This window comes from Sinocyclocheilus anshuiensis, unplaced genomic scaffold, assembly GCF_001515605.1.
Source record: "Sinocyclocheilus anshuiensis isolate Anshui unplaced genomic scaffold, SAMN03320099.WGS_v1.1 scaffold843, whole genome shotgun sequence".
NCBI lineage: Eukaryota > Metazoa > Chordata > Actinopteri > Cypriniformes > Cyprinidae > Sinocyclocheilus > Sinocyclocheilus anshuiensis.
This window is the reverse complement of record NW_015547670.1, coordinates 8,504-25,157: the sequence shown is the minus strand read 5'-3', so window position 1 is coordinate 25,157 and position 16,654 is coordinate 8,504. Positions and strand designations below refer to the sequence as shown.

The 16,654-nt window shown below is 36.5% G+C and overlaps 1 protein-coding gene across 1 annotated transcript in view; it reads left to right on the top strand.

The window, feature by feature from the left end:
* The window catches only part of LOC107702738 (zinc finger matrin-type protein 4-like), a 105,996-nt gene extending 90,885 nt beyond the window's left edge, over positions 1-15,111 (top strand). The window contains exon 7 of the mRNA XM_016505144.1: positions 14,042-15,111. Coding sequence (XP_016360630.1) covers positions 14,042-14,063 — 22 coding nt within the window. The 3' untranslated portion in view covers positions 14,064-15,111. The remainder of the gene's footprint in view (positions 1-14,041) is intronic.
* The last annotated feature ends 1,543 nt before the right edge of the window (positions 15,112-16,654 follow it).

Here is a 16,654-nt window from a genome sequence, read left to right as displayed (position 1 = left end):
CTCAGCTTCTTTAGCAAGGCAGTGGTCGTCTTGGAGGTGTGTTTGGGGTCGTTATCATGTTGGAATACTGCCCTGCAGCCCAGCCTCCGAACGCTCTGCTTCAGTATGTCAGTACATGTTGGCATTCATGGTTCCCTCAATGAACTGTGATTTAGCCTGGAGCAAGGAGTAGTTTGTTTGAAAGTCAGAGCACCTGTGTTTTCTCTTGCTCTAGGATTGCTCTGATCAGGGGCGATTCTAAGATTTTCATTTTAGGGGGGCTCAGCCCCCAGTGAGGTTATTATAATAATAATAGCCTAATAAAAATAATAATAATAATATATATAAATAAAATAAAAAATGTTTGATTAATAGTTGTATACTAAACTTATTGCAGTATTCCACTGTATTGCATAGATAGGTATAACATTTGAGTACTGAATAAGGCAAATTCGTGATCTCACACACACAACCTGTTTACTGTAGGCTACAAACACAAAATTTTATTGTTTGCATTTCTAGTATTCCTTATCTCAAGTAGGCCTATGCAAAAACTCTTTGCCACATGCACTGGAATATCTATTTCAGTGAAAACTTAGGCTACAGTAGATGGGGAACCGATTATTGCTCCCCCATGATATTTTGTAAACTGGATTTATGACAGAACTGCACAGATGCAGATATTATAACAGTATATCGATAAACACACACCTTGTCCTCTGCTTTTCGCTCTGAGCCGCTGCGGAATCGGATTGAAGAACGCGCTGAAAGACGGGCCGTTTTCATATCAAATTTAAAGGGGACTGAGGCGATCACGAATTCCTGTACAGTTTATGGAGATAATCGCAAAATTTTAGGGGGGCTGAGTAGTCATTTTAGGGGGGCTATACCCCCCCTAAAAATGGCCTAGCGACTCCTATGGTTCTGATACAGCTGTGTAACAGGCAAAAATGCATAATAGCAGCCATAATGGGAAAAAAAACAGATTTTATTATCAATGCACAGAAAACTATCAAAAATACAAAATATTCATTGTGGACTTTACAAAAACTGTCGAGCAAATACGCTTTGAGTAATCCGAGTTTTGAATCCAATTTGTGAAAAATGGGAATATAAGCAAAAACTTAAAGGTGCAGTAGGAGATCTTGGAAAATGCTAACTTTAGCCTGATAGCACTGTAAGCGAACGTCCCACCCTCCCTGCAATCCGTCCAAAGCCACGCCCCCCTGACCGCATTTACGCTCACAGACCAGAGACAACATTACTACAATAGGCTACATCAGCGGATAGCTCACTTCTAACGAGCTGGTTATCTAAATCGGGTGTGTTAACTAAGCAAGACATCCAAAATATGCAGAGCGGGGTGCCGCGAGGACTGGAATTGGAAACCGCTGGGCTACATCATGTGTCATTCTTGTGAGAAATAGCGGTGAGAAAACTTTAAAAGTACTACAATACCAGAAAGGAAGATCGGGTTGTTGATGTTTGTCTGCCATTCTCCCTCTGTCTGCACAGCGTGCGTGAACACGCTGATGACGTATCCTGTCTGCACAAACCCGGTGCGCAGAGGTATGCTAATACATAAGTTGACAGACAGCTAGGAAAGCATTAAAACGCTCGGACCTAGATTTTGATTGGACGAACATTTCTTGATCCTATGCCTTCCATGGAATATATAAATACAGACAAATACATTTAGACCACTTAACTTAATGATATATTAAATTATTTTAAATTATGAAAAAAATTTTTTTACTTAAAATATTCCAAATTACATATTTCGAGTAGTCAATTAAAATAAGACATTATAACACTGCACAACAAAATAGAGAAGGATGATTTTTAAAAGTTGGATTATTTTTAATCACAGCATCTTAAAAAAATGAAAATCACTCAAAAATGAGTTAAATGTGTGTGGCAGTGCTTTAAATTGGAAGAATTTCATAACAAAAAAAACAAAACAAAAAAAAAAAACACTTCTGGGGGAACTGGTCCAAAATAGTAATGGAAGTGTTTTTTTAACTTCCTTGTTTATTAAATGTAGTCACTTGCAGCTTAGAGTCCACAGATAATACAAAACTTGTACATAATAATGTTCAAGTTTTTATGTGCATTTTAGATTTTTCTTATTCTGCATATATAAAAAAAAGCGTAACAACATGCTGTGAAAACCAGACTACTCTGTTTTCAGATGTGTAGTCTATTAAAATAATATAAAACAAAAATCAAGATGTAAAGTGGGTCTGTGTATCATCCGATCATTCGATTATTCCATTCAATCTTTCAATTCCATGGCAAAATTTCGTTTTTCCGTTTGAACCAAAAATTTAAAGTTGGCGTTCCATGGAGAAACACTCGAGAAATGGAAAGATGGCTTGTTTTTTTTTTCCCTTTTGTTTAACAAACAGAAAACAACATTTTGGTTTGACATCTTTTATTTTGTTTGTGGTGTTCAAGTTAGTTTATGGCTTCAATATTTCATCCTCGCATGTGGGCGGCGCTGAAACTCCCCTTTTCATGCATTTTTCCCCTTTCACCCCTTTCAAGTATGATTTTATCATACGAGCAACTGTACAAAAACTGAACAAACATTATAGAAGTTAATGATATTTTTGAAACAACAGGACTTCACAGACCTCTGCCGCTCTTCAAAGTCAAATTCTAATTGGCTGTCATTTTTTTTATTGTTCATCAACTGGAGGAAATCATTCTGAAAGTGATTCCAACCAGTAGCGTGTTTACGCACTATGCAACCCACACAATGTGATTTCTACCGAGAGGGACCACTTACGGGAGGAGCCCCCAAAACACTAAACACACCCGATTCCAACAATATTGTCTTCTGTGTCGTTATGGTTGTGGTGTGGACTTCCCTTTTCTCATAGAATTACAATGATTATTTACACTTATCGTTATAGTTGGTCCTTTTTGTGAACGGCCCTTTAAACTTGAAAGCAGCGAAAGAGATTTCTCTCACCTTTGACTGCGGAGACATGCAAAGTAGAAAAACTGAAGCGGAGCTGGAGCGGAGTGATTACAGAACACTTTGAGTGAGGATGGGAAATATCTGCCCGCTCCAGTCCACTCATCGTCACAGTGCTCTCTGCTTTTCCCCTCCCGTTAAGTGTGTTTTCTTATCTCCTTTACAGCTCAGGAGCACACAGGTTTATAAAACACCCTTTATCTTACAGGCAGGCCGGCTCCGGCCTCTCTACATCACTCGACTGGGCTTTCACCTGAGCTCTGTTTGCTCATCAGCACTCTTAAGGAGATTTTTAGTATGTGGCCAGCAGTTGGATAAGTCAGTGATTTAGTGCAGGCGAAAGCAGGTATGTTAACAGTCTGGCGTTTTCCTACAGATGGTGAGGACAGGGCACGTGAGAGCTCAGGATTCAGTGTTCGGTGACCTATTTTCTGGGTGTGATGATAATGTGAGTGAAGATACCTTTGTCTCACCCTGTGACAAAAATGGAAAAAGGGGGGATGGGGAAGCGAGGATTAAAGGAGATAGCAAGAGAATGAGCTTGCAGAAGGAGGAGGAGGACGGCAGGCTGCTTGAACAGTTGTGCTGAATGATTAGATGAGAGTGGTGTAATCGGAGCTCTTCGCACTGATGTTTAGACCCTCTCCTCCAGCTATCGATCCCTTGGGCTGCCTGGAACACGATAGGAGGTTCCAGCTCATTGGGCTCCCTCTGCTTGTGTAATCACTCTCCCCGAACTGCAGTCCCGTTACTCAGAGGAAACCCATAAGACTGGGGCCATGGATGGGTAGACAGTGGTGCCTCTGGTGGGAAAGAGCTGATCTGTTGAGACAAGACAAGCTCAGACTAACAGCCTTTTCAGCCCGTAACAAAAAAATGACAGAGTGTCTTGTAGGGATTGGGATAAGAGTGTTACAAGCCATTATATGCAGTTGAGGACTCGTTTGGTACACAAGTATGTAAACGCAGATGATTCTAGCTACACAAGCTTGAATTTCACATGTTGCTGTGTTCCAAAATGTGGGGTTGATCTTTATTAAAAAAATAACTTTTTCTTGTTATATGAAGATCCCATTAAGACATTTTACCCCTTTCCCAGAGCCAGATTTTTGTTCAAATATGACATGACAATAAAATGGTGCTTTCAAAAATGACAATACTTTATTACTATATATATATATATATATATATATGTATACTGTATATATATATAGTATATTAAAATTAATACCATATTCATATATATCTTTTACTATAGAAATTGTTCACAAAATGTCCTCTCAGGTTTGCTGTGTTTGTTTGTTTGTAGGGCTGCACAAATTGCCCAAAGTTTTTTAACATTTCACTGTAAAATATAAAAAAAGTTTTTTTTTTAAGAACAAAATATAATAGGCCCTATTATAATAATAATTTTAGTTCTATTAATCATGAATCCCTACCTGTAAGTATGCACAAAACGACAGCATGCATGACTGGTCAGATTCACATCTTCATTTGCATACTAGCTTTAACTATGTTTCTGGCCTCAGAGTTCACCTGGCTCACTGCAAGGAAGAGGGAACTCATTCACAGGGAAGATTGCTCATGATGGATGGGCACGAATGAGTTTCATCTCATCTTGCTCTTATATAACACAGGAATGAGCTGCCTAATGTGCTGCCGGGTGCAGTGTGAGAGAGAGTGGCTTTGGGGATTAAAGCATCCCGTCTCCAGGGGACGACGGGACGGTGGCTGATGTGGACGCGGCTCCTGCTGGATGCGCGTGGAGTCGTGTAAGGAGCTTTGGTGGGGTGACGAGTATTCAGCTGACAGTCACTGGGGATTAGTTCCCAGAGCAGCGCAGGCATAAAGAGAGACTGGCTGTAAAAACAGATTTCTCTTTCCGTCCTTCAGCGGCGGCTAGCGTGGGTCTTTAATCTGACTGCCTTCCTCTATTGCGTTTCCCCACTGCATCTTAGAAGTCTTGCAAAACTCCCGGCTTTGCATTAAGGACAAGTTGTTTTTAGCAGTGCAATAACGGTGCAATTTTTCATGTTAAAAAATGTGATTTATGAGCATGAGAGTGCAAATCATCGCTTTTAAACTTTTTTAATACATTACTAGAATTCATGAAGCATTGGTACATTTTTAAAAATAGCATCCAAATAAAGAGAAGTTATTCTGCGCCTCCATGTTAGAACATCAATTTTTAGTGGCCAGTCCCTGAAATCCCTCCTCTTCCTCAGACTATACAATCATGAGGGTTGCCAGATTGAGGACAAGCAACAGGAACAAGTGCAATTGACAATAGAAGGAGACAAGTTCACGAGTTAATTTATCTGCATTTTAGATGGATGCAGAGGCCTTTTAGGTCGAGTAGAATCTGCAATCTCTGACCAAATGTGTTTACTGCCTTCTATGGCTGCAATACGCTGTGTTTTCCACCAACTGGCAACCTTGGGTGTCGAAATACTATTGAGTAAATTGGCAGTGGGCAGAATCAAACAGACCAAAACAAAACATTCCAACATGGAGTGCACATTTTAAAGCAGAATAAATGGCTGTAGCATTTTTTTTTGTAGAAAGTAGTATGTGAACTTAGCATGTTTCCTAAATATCTGCAAACATATTATGGTATTTTTATGCTTTAGTACAGTCAAAAAATTACATACACCACCTTTAAAAACAAGCCGCATTTAGTAGTGCAAATATCTGTTCAATTTTTCATCTTAGAAATGTAAATGAGCATGATAGTGCAAGTGGTCATTTTTAAGCTTGCATACATCACTAGCATTCATAAAGTTAAAGCATAGGTACATTTTTAAAAAATAATATTCAAATAAAGAGCATAATTTTAGTGACCCATCCCTGAAATGTATTTTTATTTTTTTAACTGTGCATTTAAAAACAGCACGCAAAGTGAAATAATACACTGCCATTCAAAAGTGTGAGATATGCAAGTTTGAGAAGTTTTTTTTTTTTTGATAAAAGAAATTAATGCTACAGTATTATTCAGCAAGGATGCATTCAATTGATCAAGAGTGACATTAAAGACTTTTACACTTACAAAAAAATTATATTTCAAATAAATGCTGTTGTTTTCTATTTCAGCTTTCTCAACCTTTCCCGCTGCATCTTAGAAGTCTTGCAAAACTTGTAAAGCTTTGCGATGCAGACAGGTTGCTTTTAGTAGCACAATATCTGAGCAATTTTTCATCTTAGAAATGTGATTAATGAGCATGAGAGTGCAAATAGTCACTTTTAAGCTTGCATACATCACTACATTCATAAAGCTAAACCATAGTTAAATCTTTAAAAATAGCTTCGCTGAGCTCTTTAACTCTCTTGGGATTGTGCCTCTTAAACCCCATTTAGTGAAACCCTAGTTAGGACTTATTTGTCCTGAATTATGCCTCATAATATTTCTGTAAACGCTGGCATAGTTCAGTTTTGTAATGGAGAGATGAGTGCTTCCTAACCTCATAATAGTTTCGAGACACGTTAGTAAACAGTTCAACTCAAATTCCTTTAGATTCATCATTTATTCATGATGAATGAGTTAGTTTATGAAAACACTGGATATTATAAGTAGTTCTTTTCAGTGTGATTACCAAAAAGTTTCCTCAGGATGCTGAGCAATAACGCTTGGATTTCACACCTTGTTAGGTCTAGTGTGTAAATACACTTTAAACGAGAGAGTGCGTCTTAGTGCGCACTAGGGAGGGATCTAACAGACATACCATCACATATTGCATTCCCTGATATTGTCTTTCGGTAATCACCTAGAGTGTTCACTTTAGAGGAGGAACATAACCTGAAATGGCTGTTTTGAGATTCTAAATGGTGCAGTAAGTTTCAAGACTCTATAGCAATACTTATTAGTAGTACCCTGACAGATAGTGAATAATGAAAATACACTAAGGGTATTATTTAGGCTACATGTGGCACATTATGAATCTCTTTATTTGTCTATGCCACTCTGGTCAAGGCTGAACTGACTATTTTTGAAGCAAAGAATATGCACAATGCATATCTCAAACATACTGCTGTCAACCCAAGGGAAGCATCTAACAAAAGTACCGTCATATTGGCTTCCAAGATATTGCCTTCCGGTAGTAGTGCAACTCTGCACTCATCATCATCATCTAGATCTTTCACTTCAGGGGAGGACAGAGGAAAATAAGCTAAAGTGGTCTAGCTCACACGGGCCCTTCTCAGGGTTTGTTTTCCTCTCAGCCCAGCTTGCAACACTTAAAAATATGTGCTGGTAGAGAAGCATGAAGGATAAAGTATCATTTGAGATGCTAAATGGTGCAGTAAGATTCCTCTCCAATTACTTTCAAACTATTCTCCTTGTGCCCACGCCTCAATAAACTCAGTTTCAACCAAGGTTAAACTGGTCTCTTTTTGTGCAATGAGAATGGCATCCAAATGCATGGAGAAATGTCTTCTTTTTTTCTTTTTTTTTCAAAAGTATAGTAAGATTTTTTTTTAGGGTTAGTAAGATTTTTTTTTTTAATAAATAAATACTGTAATAATGCATTTAAGTTGATCAAAAGTGACAGTACATGTTTCTTGAGCAGCAAATCGGCATATTAGAATGATTTCTGAAGGATCATGTGACACTGAAGACTGGAGAAATGATGCTGAAAATTCAGCTTTGCATCACAGGAATAAATTACATTTTAACCCCTTAACTGTCACCGTCCCACCTGTGGGACGTTTGGCGCTCTTTTTTTTGTTGTCCTTTTTCTCTATCAAATCTTTTAGTAATCATCATAAATTATATATCGTTTGAAAGCTTAGAAGCCCAAAATTCATCCTGTGAAAAACATTTTGAAATCGGACATTGCGTTACCATGGAAATGGTACTTTAAAATCTTTTGGCGGTCTCCTCCCCCTTAGTGGATAGTGTCAAGTGTCATATTACAAAATGCATTACGGTCTTTTAGAATGAAACCTTTTTATAATCTTGACAAAAAACATATCATTTGAAAGGTCGGAGTCTCAGGATTACATATTTGGTGGTTTTTGAGATAGAAGTAATATTGACAGAGAAATCTAGACATTTGTGACAGAAAAATGCATTAAAAAAATTTAATGGAGTTTGGATGGCACCCGGTGGCTTTTTGTGGTATGGCGCCCTAAATAAAATCTCACAGGAACCACAATTTTTTTCATATCAACTTCAAATTTGGAACATAACTTATTTAGACATAAGGCTTTAATTTTATACCAATTTTAGAGTAAAACCTGTTATGTAAAATATTTACTATAAATAAAATAAAATTAATATAGTGCATTTTATTTACAGTAAATTTAAACTTCTATAACTTTTTGATACTTTAATTTTTTGACAAAATTCCACTTTTGCAATAATCTGCTGATTTTCTTCTTTAAAAAGACACTTTTGTATTCCAAAGTGTTCATAAATTACAACAATTTAAGTTTGGATAGTGCACTTTCATGCCTATTTTAAAAAATGGGGGGTGACAGTAAGGGGAAATATATTAAAATAGAAAACAGTTATTAGTTAACTGTGGAAATTCCAAAGTAAAAACAAGTTAAAATTAGTGCTTTTTAAAGAAAATTATTGCATTCAACAATATTATTTTAACAATAATTTAAGATTTATTTTTTACTAATTAAGTTTTAATAAATATTTTTGTATGTGTAAAGCTAAATATATTTAAGATTATACATTTCAATGGTATGTGCAATTAATCATGATTAATCAGAAAACTGCAAATAACTGCACATTCAACAGACACATTTATGTTATTAAACGGAAATGTGTGTGCTGATAATTGTAGTCCATTTTTTAAGAAATACTATTATTCAGCAAGGATGCACTAATTGATCAAAAGTGACAGTTAAGGCCCCGATCAGACAGAATGTGTTTTTCAGGTTTGAAAACACGAGGCACACCGCACTGCCTTTTTTGTGGTTGACTATTTTTAATTTAGAAATGAGCAGTGAGCTGTGTTTTTTTTTTATGTTGCTAGGCAACCACCGAATCAGTTTGCTGTTAAGTAAACTGTCATATTAGCAGAAACTTAAACAAAATATATACAGCTCTGGGTAACCCACAACAGCCACCACAAGTTTCTCCTCCATCATTGCAGTCTCCGGACGTTCCAAGCAACCGTAAACCTCCGTCACCACAACGGAAGGCCCACCTCTCCATTCATTCAATTGGACAATGGAAAAAAAAAAAACCCGCAAATGATGTCGGGCGCTTTTCTCTCAGAGTTGATTTTTTTTTTTTTCAACTTCAGGTGCTCAGAGTGCTCCTACAAAAACGCAGGGTGCAGCAGTCGCGTTGGGCGCATAAACACTGTGCAAAACGCTCACTGCCAATAGAAAACAATTAAACAAAGGCACCTCTCACTGCAAAAAATGCGTTCTCAAGCCCTAAGACTTTTACATTTCAAAAAGTTACAATGTTATGTGCAATTAATCATGATTAATCAGAAAACTAAATAATTACACCTTACATTATTATTAAATGGGAATGTGTGTATTGATGACTGCAATTTAGAGTAATATGAAAAGAGTTTGATATTCCATAATCTATTACTACTACACAGGAAAAAAAATAACAGCTAAAATAGTTAAAATCTGTCAAATTCATTTTTTTAATTATAATGAATGGATTTCAACGATATATTGATAGCTGAACTAAAAATGGCCCCTGTTCACCTGACTCAAGCTTAAATTGCCTGTCTGCACATTCTCAAAAAGTTGCCAATATGTCAGGGGCCTTAAGATAAAGCGCACTCTTCTGCAGTCCAGCGAGCTGTCCAACATCAGCCAAAGACAGAGAAAAGAAACCAAAGGCACACCAATACTTCACCAGGATTCTCAAGAGATGAGTCAACAGCTGACGGGGGTTTTTTTAAAGCTCATGTAAATAGGGACCCAGGAGTGTCCAGAGCGAGTCTGGCCTCACAGCGACGCTGAAAGGGAAGGCTGATGTCAGTTCCTCTTTCTTCTGCTGTCACTCCAGAGGATTGGAGTGGATACAAGAGGATCGTGACCCCTCTGGTGCCCTCACATACAAACACCTCTGACTCATTTTGGCAATGGCTGATCATGATGGCAGTTCCCCTTCACCTGGGATGTCAGGCTTGGCACAGTTTCCAAGGTGACGGCTGTCTCCGTGACTAACTAAACACAGCAGAATCCGTGACCACACACACAGAGGATATCCACACCATACAAACATGTGCTACTGCATTTCTCATTAAAAGACACACCAGTCTTTTGATAAAACATCTGCAGATCTATTATGTAGTAATATCTTGCTAAAACAAGCTTTGTCGTCACAGGAGTCAATTACATTTTAAACTATATTGAAAGAAATAGTTCACAGAGAAATAATTTTTTTTTTTAAATTTACTCCAAGCTGTAGATGAGTTAGTTTGTTTCTTTATCGGAACAGATTTGGAGAAATGTAGCATTACATCACTTGCTCAACAATGGATCCTCTGCAGTGAATGGGTGCCGTCAGAATGAGAGTCTAAACAACTGATAAATACATCACAATAATCTACAAGTAATCCATATTAGTCCAGTCAATCAATTAATGTCTTGTGAAGCAAAAAGCTGTGTGTTTGTAAGAAACAACTCCAGAATTTTTCATTCCAGATAAAATACAAGTCCTCTATCCATAATATTGCTATCTCCAGTGAAAAAGACGTTTTGTTTGAATCGGGAGGGAAGTATGTACAGATCAAGCACTGTTTACAAGTGAAAACAGTCCAAAAGAGTTCTAAAAATAAATGTTGGAGGATTTAGATGGGGGATGGACTTTTTCACTGGAGGAAGCGTTATTATGAATTATGGACATTTTAGACCGAAGTGACAAAAACAAAAAATGTAAATGTCTTAATGATGGATTTGTTTTTTTACAAGCATGCTTTTTAACTCTATAAGATGTTAATTGATGGACTGAAGTCGAGTGAATTACTTGTGGATTATTGTGATGTTTTTATCAGCTGTTTGGACTCTCATTCTGACGGCACCCATTCACTGCAGAGGATCCATTGGTGAGCAAGTGATGTAGTGCTAAATTTCTCTAAATCTGTTCAGCTGAAGAAACAATCTCATCTACAACTTGGATGGCCTGAGAGTGAGTAAATTTTCAACAAATTTTCCTTCTTTAAAACAGAAAACAGCTATTTTAAATGCTAATTACACTGCAAAAAATGGCTTATCTTAGTATTTTGTCTTGTTTTTAGTCAAAATATCTAAAAATTCTTAAATCAAGATACTTTTACTAGATAAGCCAAATGACTTAAGATATTTAGTCTTGTTTCCAGGGGGAAAAAAAAAAACTAAATTAAGCACATTTTGCTTAAAACAAGTAAAATTATCTGCCAGTGGGGTAAGTAAAATATTCATAAAACAAGAGTATTTTACTTACCCCACTGGCAGATAATTTTACTGGTTTTAAGCAAAATGCGCTTACTTTAGTTTTTTTTTCCCCCTGGAAACAAGACTAAATATCTTAAGTCTTAAGTTTATAAGTCTAAACTTATATATCTTAAGTTTATTCATAAAACAAGAGTATTTTACTTACCCCACTGGCAGATAATTTTACTTGTTTTAAGCAAAATGTGCTTAATTTAGTTTTTTTTTTTTCCCCCTGGAAACAAGACTAAATATCTTAAGTCATTTGGCTTATCTAGTAAAAGTATCTTGATTTAAGAATTTTTAGATATTTTGACTAAAAACAAGACAAAATACTAAGATAAGCCATTTTTTGCAGTGTAGATTTCACAGTAATAAGTTAGCATAAGAGACTTTTCAATAACATTAAAAAAACCTTACAGACCCCAAACCTTTGAGCAGTAGTGTATACTGGCGATAAGATGGTCTTTTCAGCAGGGAAACGTGGAATTTAGCAATTGTTAGTCCAAGTAAATCTAAATCTCAGATTTGCATATTAATGATCGTCTTGTTTATCTTGTAACTTTTTTTCCTCCACTTTGCTCTAAACACATACATTGTGGTCTCCCGTTGGCTTACTAAGCTCAGATGTTTGACAATTATTTCTTATGTCTGGGAGGAAATAAGAAAGAATCCAAAGGGGGGTTGGGGGGGGGTGCAAATAAACGTCTGGAGGAGTGAGGTGCAGAAAGTTAAAGGTTCTTTCTATTGCTGGTTCTATTAAAATCTGTATTTCTGTCAGAATGATTGAAGATAGGTCTTTGTTTATGAGCCATCAAAGAAACTAGGTTAGGTATGGGGCCGAAACTCTGCCAATTGTATTCACTGTATTGTGCTCAATGAACCGTATCATTCTATTCTGTCATGGCAGCTCTGATATTCTCTTTATAACTCTGTGGGCGAATTGACTAAACAGTTCTGCCACTTTAGCATGCAGTATTTCAACACCAAACTCATTCATCTAATTTACATGGCACCTGCAGTCCAGCTTATCCAAGCTCTGTGTATATGCTGGTATAGCACTGCGCCATGCAGTATCAAGTTACTACATTGCTTACTGCAAACATGCCTAATATATATGCAAATAGGCCTCAATATATAATGCAACCCATTCTGATAACATATTAAAAGGCTGACGGTAAACAGTATGTTAAAAGAGACACGTGTACTTTTTCTACCAATCTTGGCAGCATCAATTTATAATGATGATGCCAAATTAGAATCAAGTGATAGAGTATAATGGATAAACTGTAGACAAACAAACAACTGGGGCAGTTCCCTCAAACATACACATTTATACTTTATCAGCCCATAAAGAATGCACATTGTTACCTTAAGGGTGCATATTAGTACCTTAAGGCAGGGGTTTTCAAACTTCTTGATGTGAAGGATCCTCTGATACGATGATCCTCCTGCAAAGGCCGCCTATCCTAAAATATAAAGGCAGTCAAATATTTTAAGACACATTAATACTGAGAAAAAAAAATAGTAAGTGTGACATTATATTACCAAAATATTATCTGTACAGTTTGATGTATAAACATCTTTATAAATATATTTAAGCATTTTTTACAAACTTTTTTTTTAATTTTACAATATTTGTACAATTTTACAACTATAAGTATACAAAAACTATGGGGGTAAATAGAAAAGAAAACACAAGTACGCTTTTTTTTTTCTTTTACATTTACCCTCATGCAGCTCATAGTTTAATAAAAACCCTGCCTTATACTAATTTGCAACTTTTAGATGAACAGATAAAGTGCAAACGTGTACATCTGAGGGTACTACTACCGCAGTGACAAGCTAAAGGCATTATTTTACACATTATTACTGACAGGAAAAATTGCTATCAGCATTTATTTTGTGGGTGTGTTTGCACAATTACCTGATTTGCATAATCTCTTTAGTGAATCAGATGCTAAAACAGCGCATGCAAATAAACGTTATCAGCATGCGCAATTCATTCCCCCCTGTATTTTCAGTCAGTCTTCTGCGGTACGACTTAGATAAGGATTATAAGACCGGTGGGTTTGCCAGACTCCAGGTTTGGGAAGGTTATTGTACAGGCAAACTAGCAGATGAGCAGATTTATTTTCAGTCCTGTTTGGGCAAGGGTGCTGAGAATGACCTCCCTAGAGACTGACTGAAGCTTCCCCAGGTGTTCAGCTGTGCCACTGTTACAAGCTTGAGGACAGAACTGAGGCTCTGGATTTTAATACGGACAGCCCTAGTGGGTAGAATTAGTCTTGTGCATTTCTCCTGAGGTGTCTCTGTGCGTGAGAATTGATGCTTGAAGAAAGAAAGGGAAATATGAATTGGAACAGTTTATCTTCTGTGATGGATTAGATAGATGAGAGTAAATATTTACACCGTGTCATTACATGCACGCCAATAAATATCCATCCTGAAACAATCTCACACTCTCCTCAAGCTTGGCAGGTTTTACAGTGTTTCAATTGAAGGTATTTTATGGAGGATTTTTTTAACTATCAAGATGAAAATTCCAAGAAAAGTCACAATATTTCTACCTCTAATCACACTGTGTATTTGCATTGATGTAATTCTACTGAAATGTACTTGAGTTAGTAAACTGGCCATGATATAAATATGTGATATGATTATTGATTATTTATTTTCTTTCAGCTTGAAACAACATCAGCAATGAAGAACTGGAAATACTGCATCTGAAACAGGAGAATCAGAGCGTTTCAGAAACTTACAGAACTGCACAAACTAATTGTGAACTCACAAGAAAAGACGTCTTGTTTGGCCACAGGAATCGTTCACCTACACTATCTGAGGTTCCTCAAATCTCAAGTGTGTTATGTTTTTATTCACAATCAAAAGCTTAAAAATCGATCTACTTTGGGAATATCGTCCATCCTTCCATGAGCGTAAAGAAAAAGGATGTCTATGATCAATCCAGTGATATTCAACATGTAACATGAGCACACCAGCCTGAACAGACATGCAACGGTCCTGCAACTTTTATTTTTGCCTTTCAAACTCTTATATGCAGTGGCCTGTCATTTTCTCTGCTCTTCAAAAGAGACATTGCTGCTCTGGTTGTTGGCTTTGGCATGCCGGTGACAGAAGGAGATCATCAACCTTTTTCCAGTGACTTTGTTGAGTACGTGTCTCACTTGTGTGTGAATGCTGCCAATGAGGAATCAATTCAACTGCCTTTGTGTGAGATCTCTCTCAGCTGTGGTCAAAAACAATATTTCAGCACTAATTTCAGCACTGTTACCACAGACTAAACGCACATCCTGTTTATTCACACTACAGTCAGTGTCGCATAGGGCAGAACATTCCTATAGAGCTGTGATGCTGCTTAAATACTGATGTCAAATGGAATATGCCATCAAAAGGAGTCCAGGCACAATGGAGTTGGCATATTTCACCCTGACTCAATCATGGATGATTCACATGGACATAAATATGTGAACCAGTCTGAGCTTTATCTAAAACTATGCCAAAATGACTGCCTGTAAAACCAGAGCTCAGTGCCTGCTGTTTCAAGTATGAATGCTCTTTTCTCTTTTTTTTTTGATGAGGCTTAAAAATACAATTGTGGTGTTTTTCTTGTTATCTTAGAATATATGGTAGCTACTAAACTAAAACAGGCCTAAGGCCTCATTTATAAAGACATTTCCTAAATGTTCCTACAATTCATATAAAAGTTCCATCCTACTTCATTTTATTTCCTTCAGAAAGCCCACAAATATCCTTAGATTCATTCATTGACTACATTAACGTGCACATCGTAGTCTGGTTCAAAAAATATTTTCACAAAAATGTGTACTTGACACATTAAAACGTCCTGTTATCTTATTCTGTGGGTTTTTGATTTTTACATTTTTCTGAAAATAAAAATGTGTCGAATTCATATCAGAATACTCATGTGAATGTAAACGTTGTCATTCATTTATTCAGGAGTAGCTAATTTGCATCACCTAAACTTATCAGAAAATTCAGCGCAAAAAAAGGGGGCATAGATATACTGATCAGAAGGCGAACATTTTCACAGCAGTTTCGGTCTTTATAAATTCCAGTTTATTCGTCATGTAGGATCAAATCCATGGGATTTAGCATCAAATCATATGTGCATTTTATAAATGAGGCCTTGGTCAGAATAGTGTGACATTTATGCAAATCAGAGTATTACGGTAGCGACCAAGCCAGATGTTTTAACATGGTATGGTTGATGCAAAAAAAAAACTTTTTGTAAATAATCGATACACAACAATATTGTTAGTTTCACCCTTCAACTGCTAGTCCAGGGTGATTATTGTGGAGTATCTACTTGACAAGATTTTTGTGTGCTGCTTTCTGATCAATTTGCGATTGAACTAAAATCCTGAACACCCTTGGGCTTTTTACAAAACATCTGTTAACAGCCATTGAATATACAGTATTTATGTTTAACCCCAATTATGTCTTTGTTGAAAATTATAAAAGAAATAACATGTCATTTTCAATGAGCTAGACTACTGAATGGCTGTTTTCTGTATGTGATGTCTTGGTTTCCAGTAAAAATGTCTAAACATCCTTACAAGATGAATTGACTTGAAAGGCAAGTTCTGATACAGTATTTACTGGAAAACAAGATAAAAAAACGGATTAATAAAATTATTTTTTTGCAGTGCTGTTGGCTACAGTATAAAAGGACTCAGGATAACAGGAACCTGTTTGGACATGGTTTTGCGGAAAAAAAATACCAGAAAGCTACTTCAGAAACACAAAGCATCAGGACAAAGGACACTACAGACACAAAAGGGTGATTCATTTGATGTAAAGTATGGAGTACTCCGATCTTTGAGAACAAACTCAGGCTGTTAAAGTGTATCAGTTCTTGTTTCACCTCATCTCAGTCTTTAGCCTTTCGCTGATCATGTAAACTCAAATATCAGTCTTGCTGTCCATGAAATGGAATGCAATTTCAACTACAAATGGATTACAAAATATTTTATGGTCAATACATGCTGTGGGCTAGAAATTATATATTTATTATGAAAAAATATGTTAAATAGAAACTATAAAAGCATATATGTAAAATGAAAGAATTGTGATTTTCCTGTGAAATGGTGAAAAATGAAGTCTGTACTGTGCACATTTGTGAATACACTTGATAATGACTATTTTCAATTTCAAACTATAAATGTTTCTGAGTATTATTTTTTGTGACATGAAAATATTAAGAAGTGTGTATGTCCAGCTGCAAAAGATTTAACGACAGAATGATAGAACAATAGA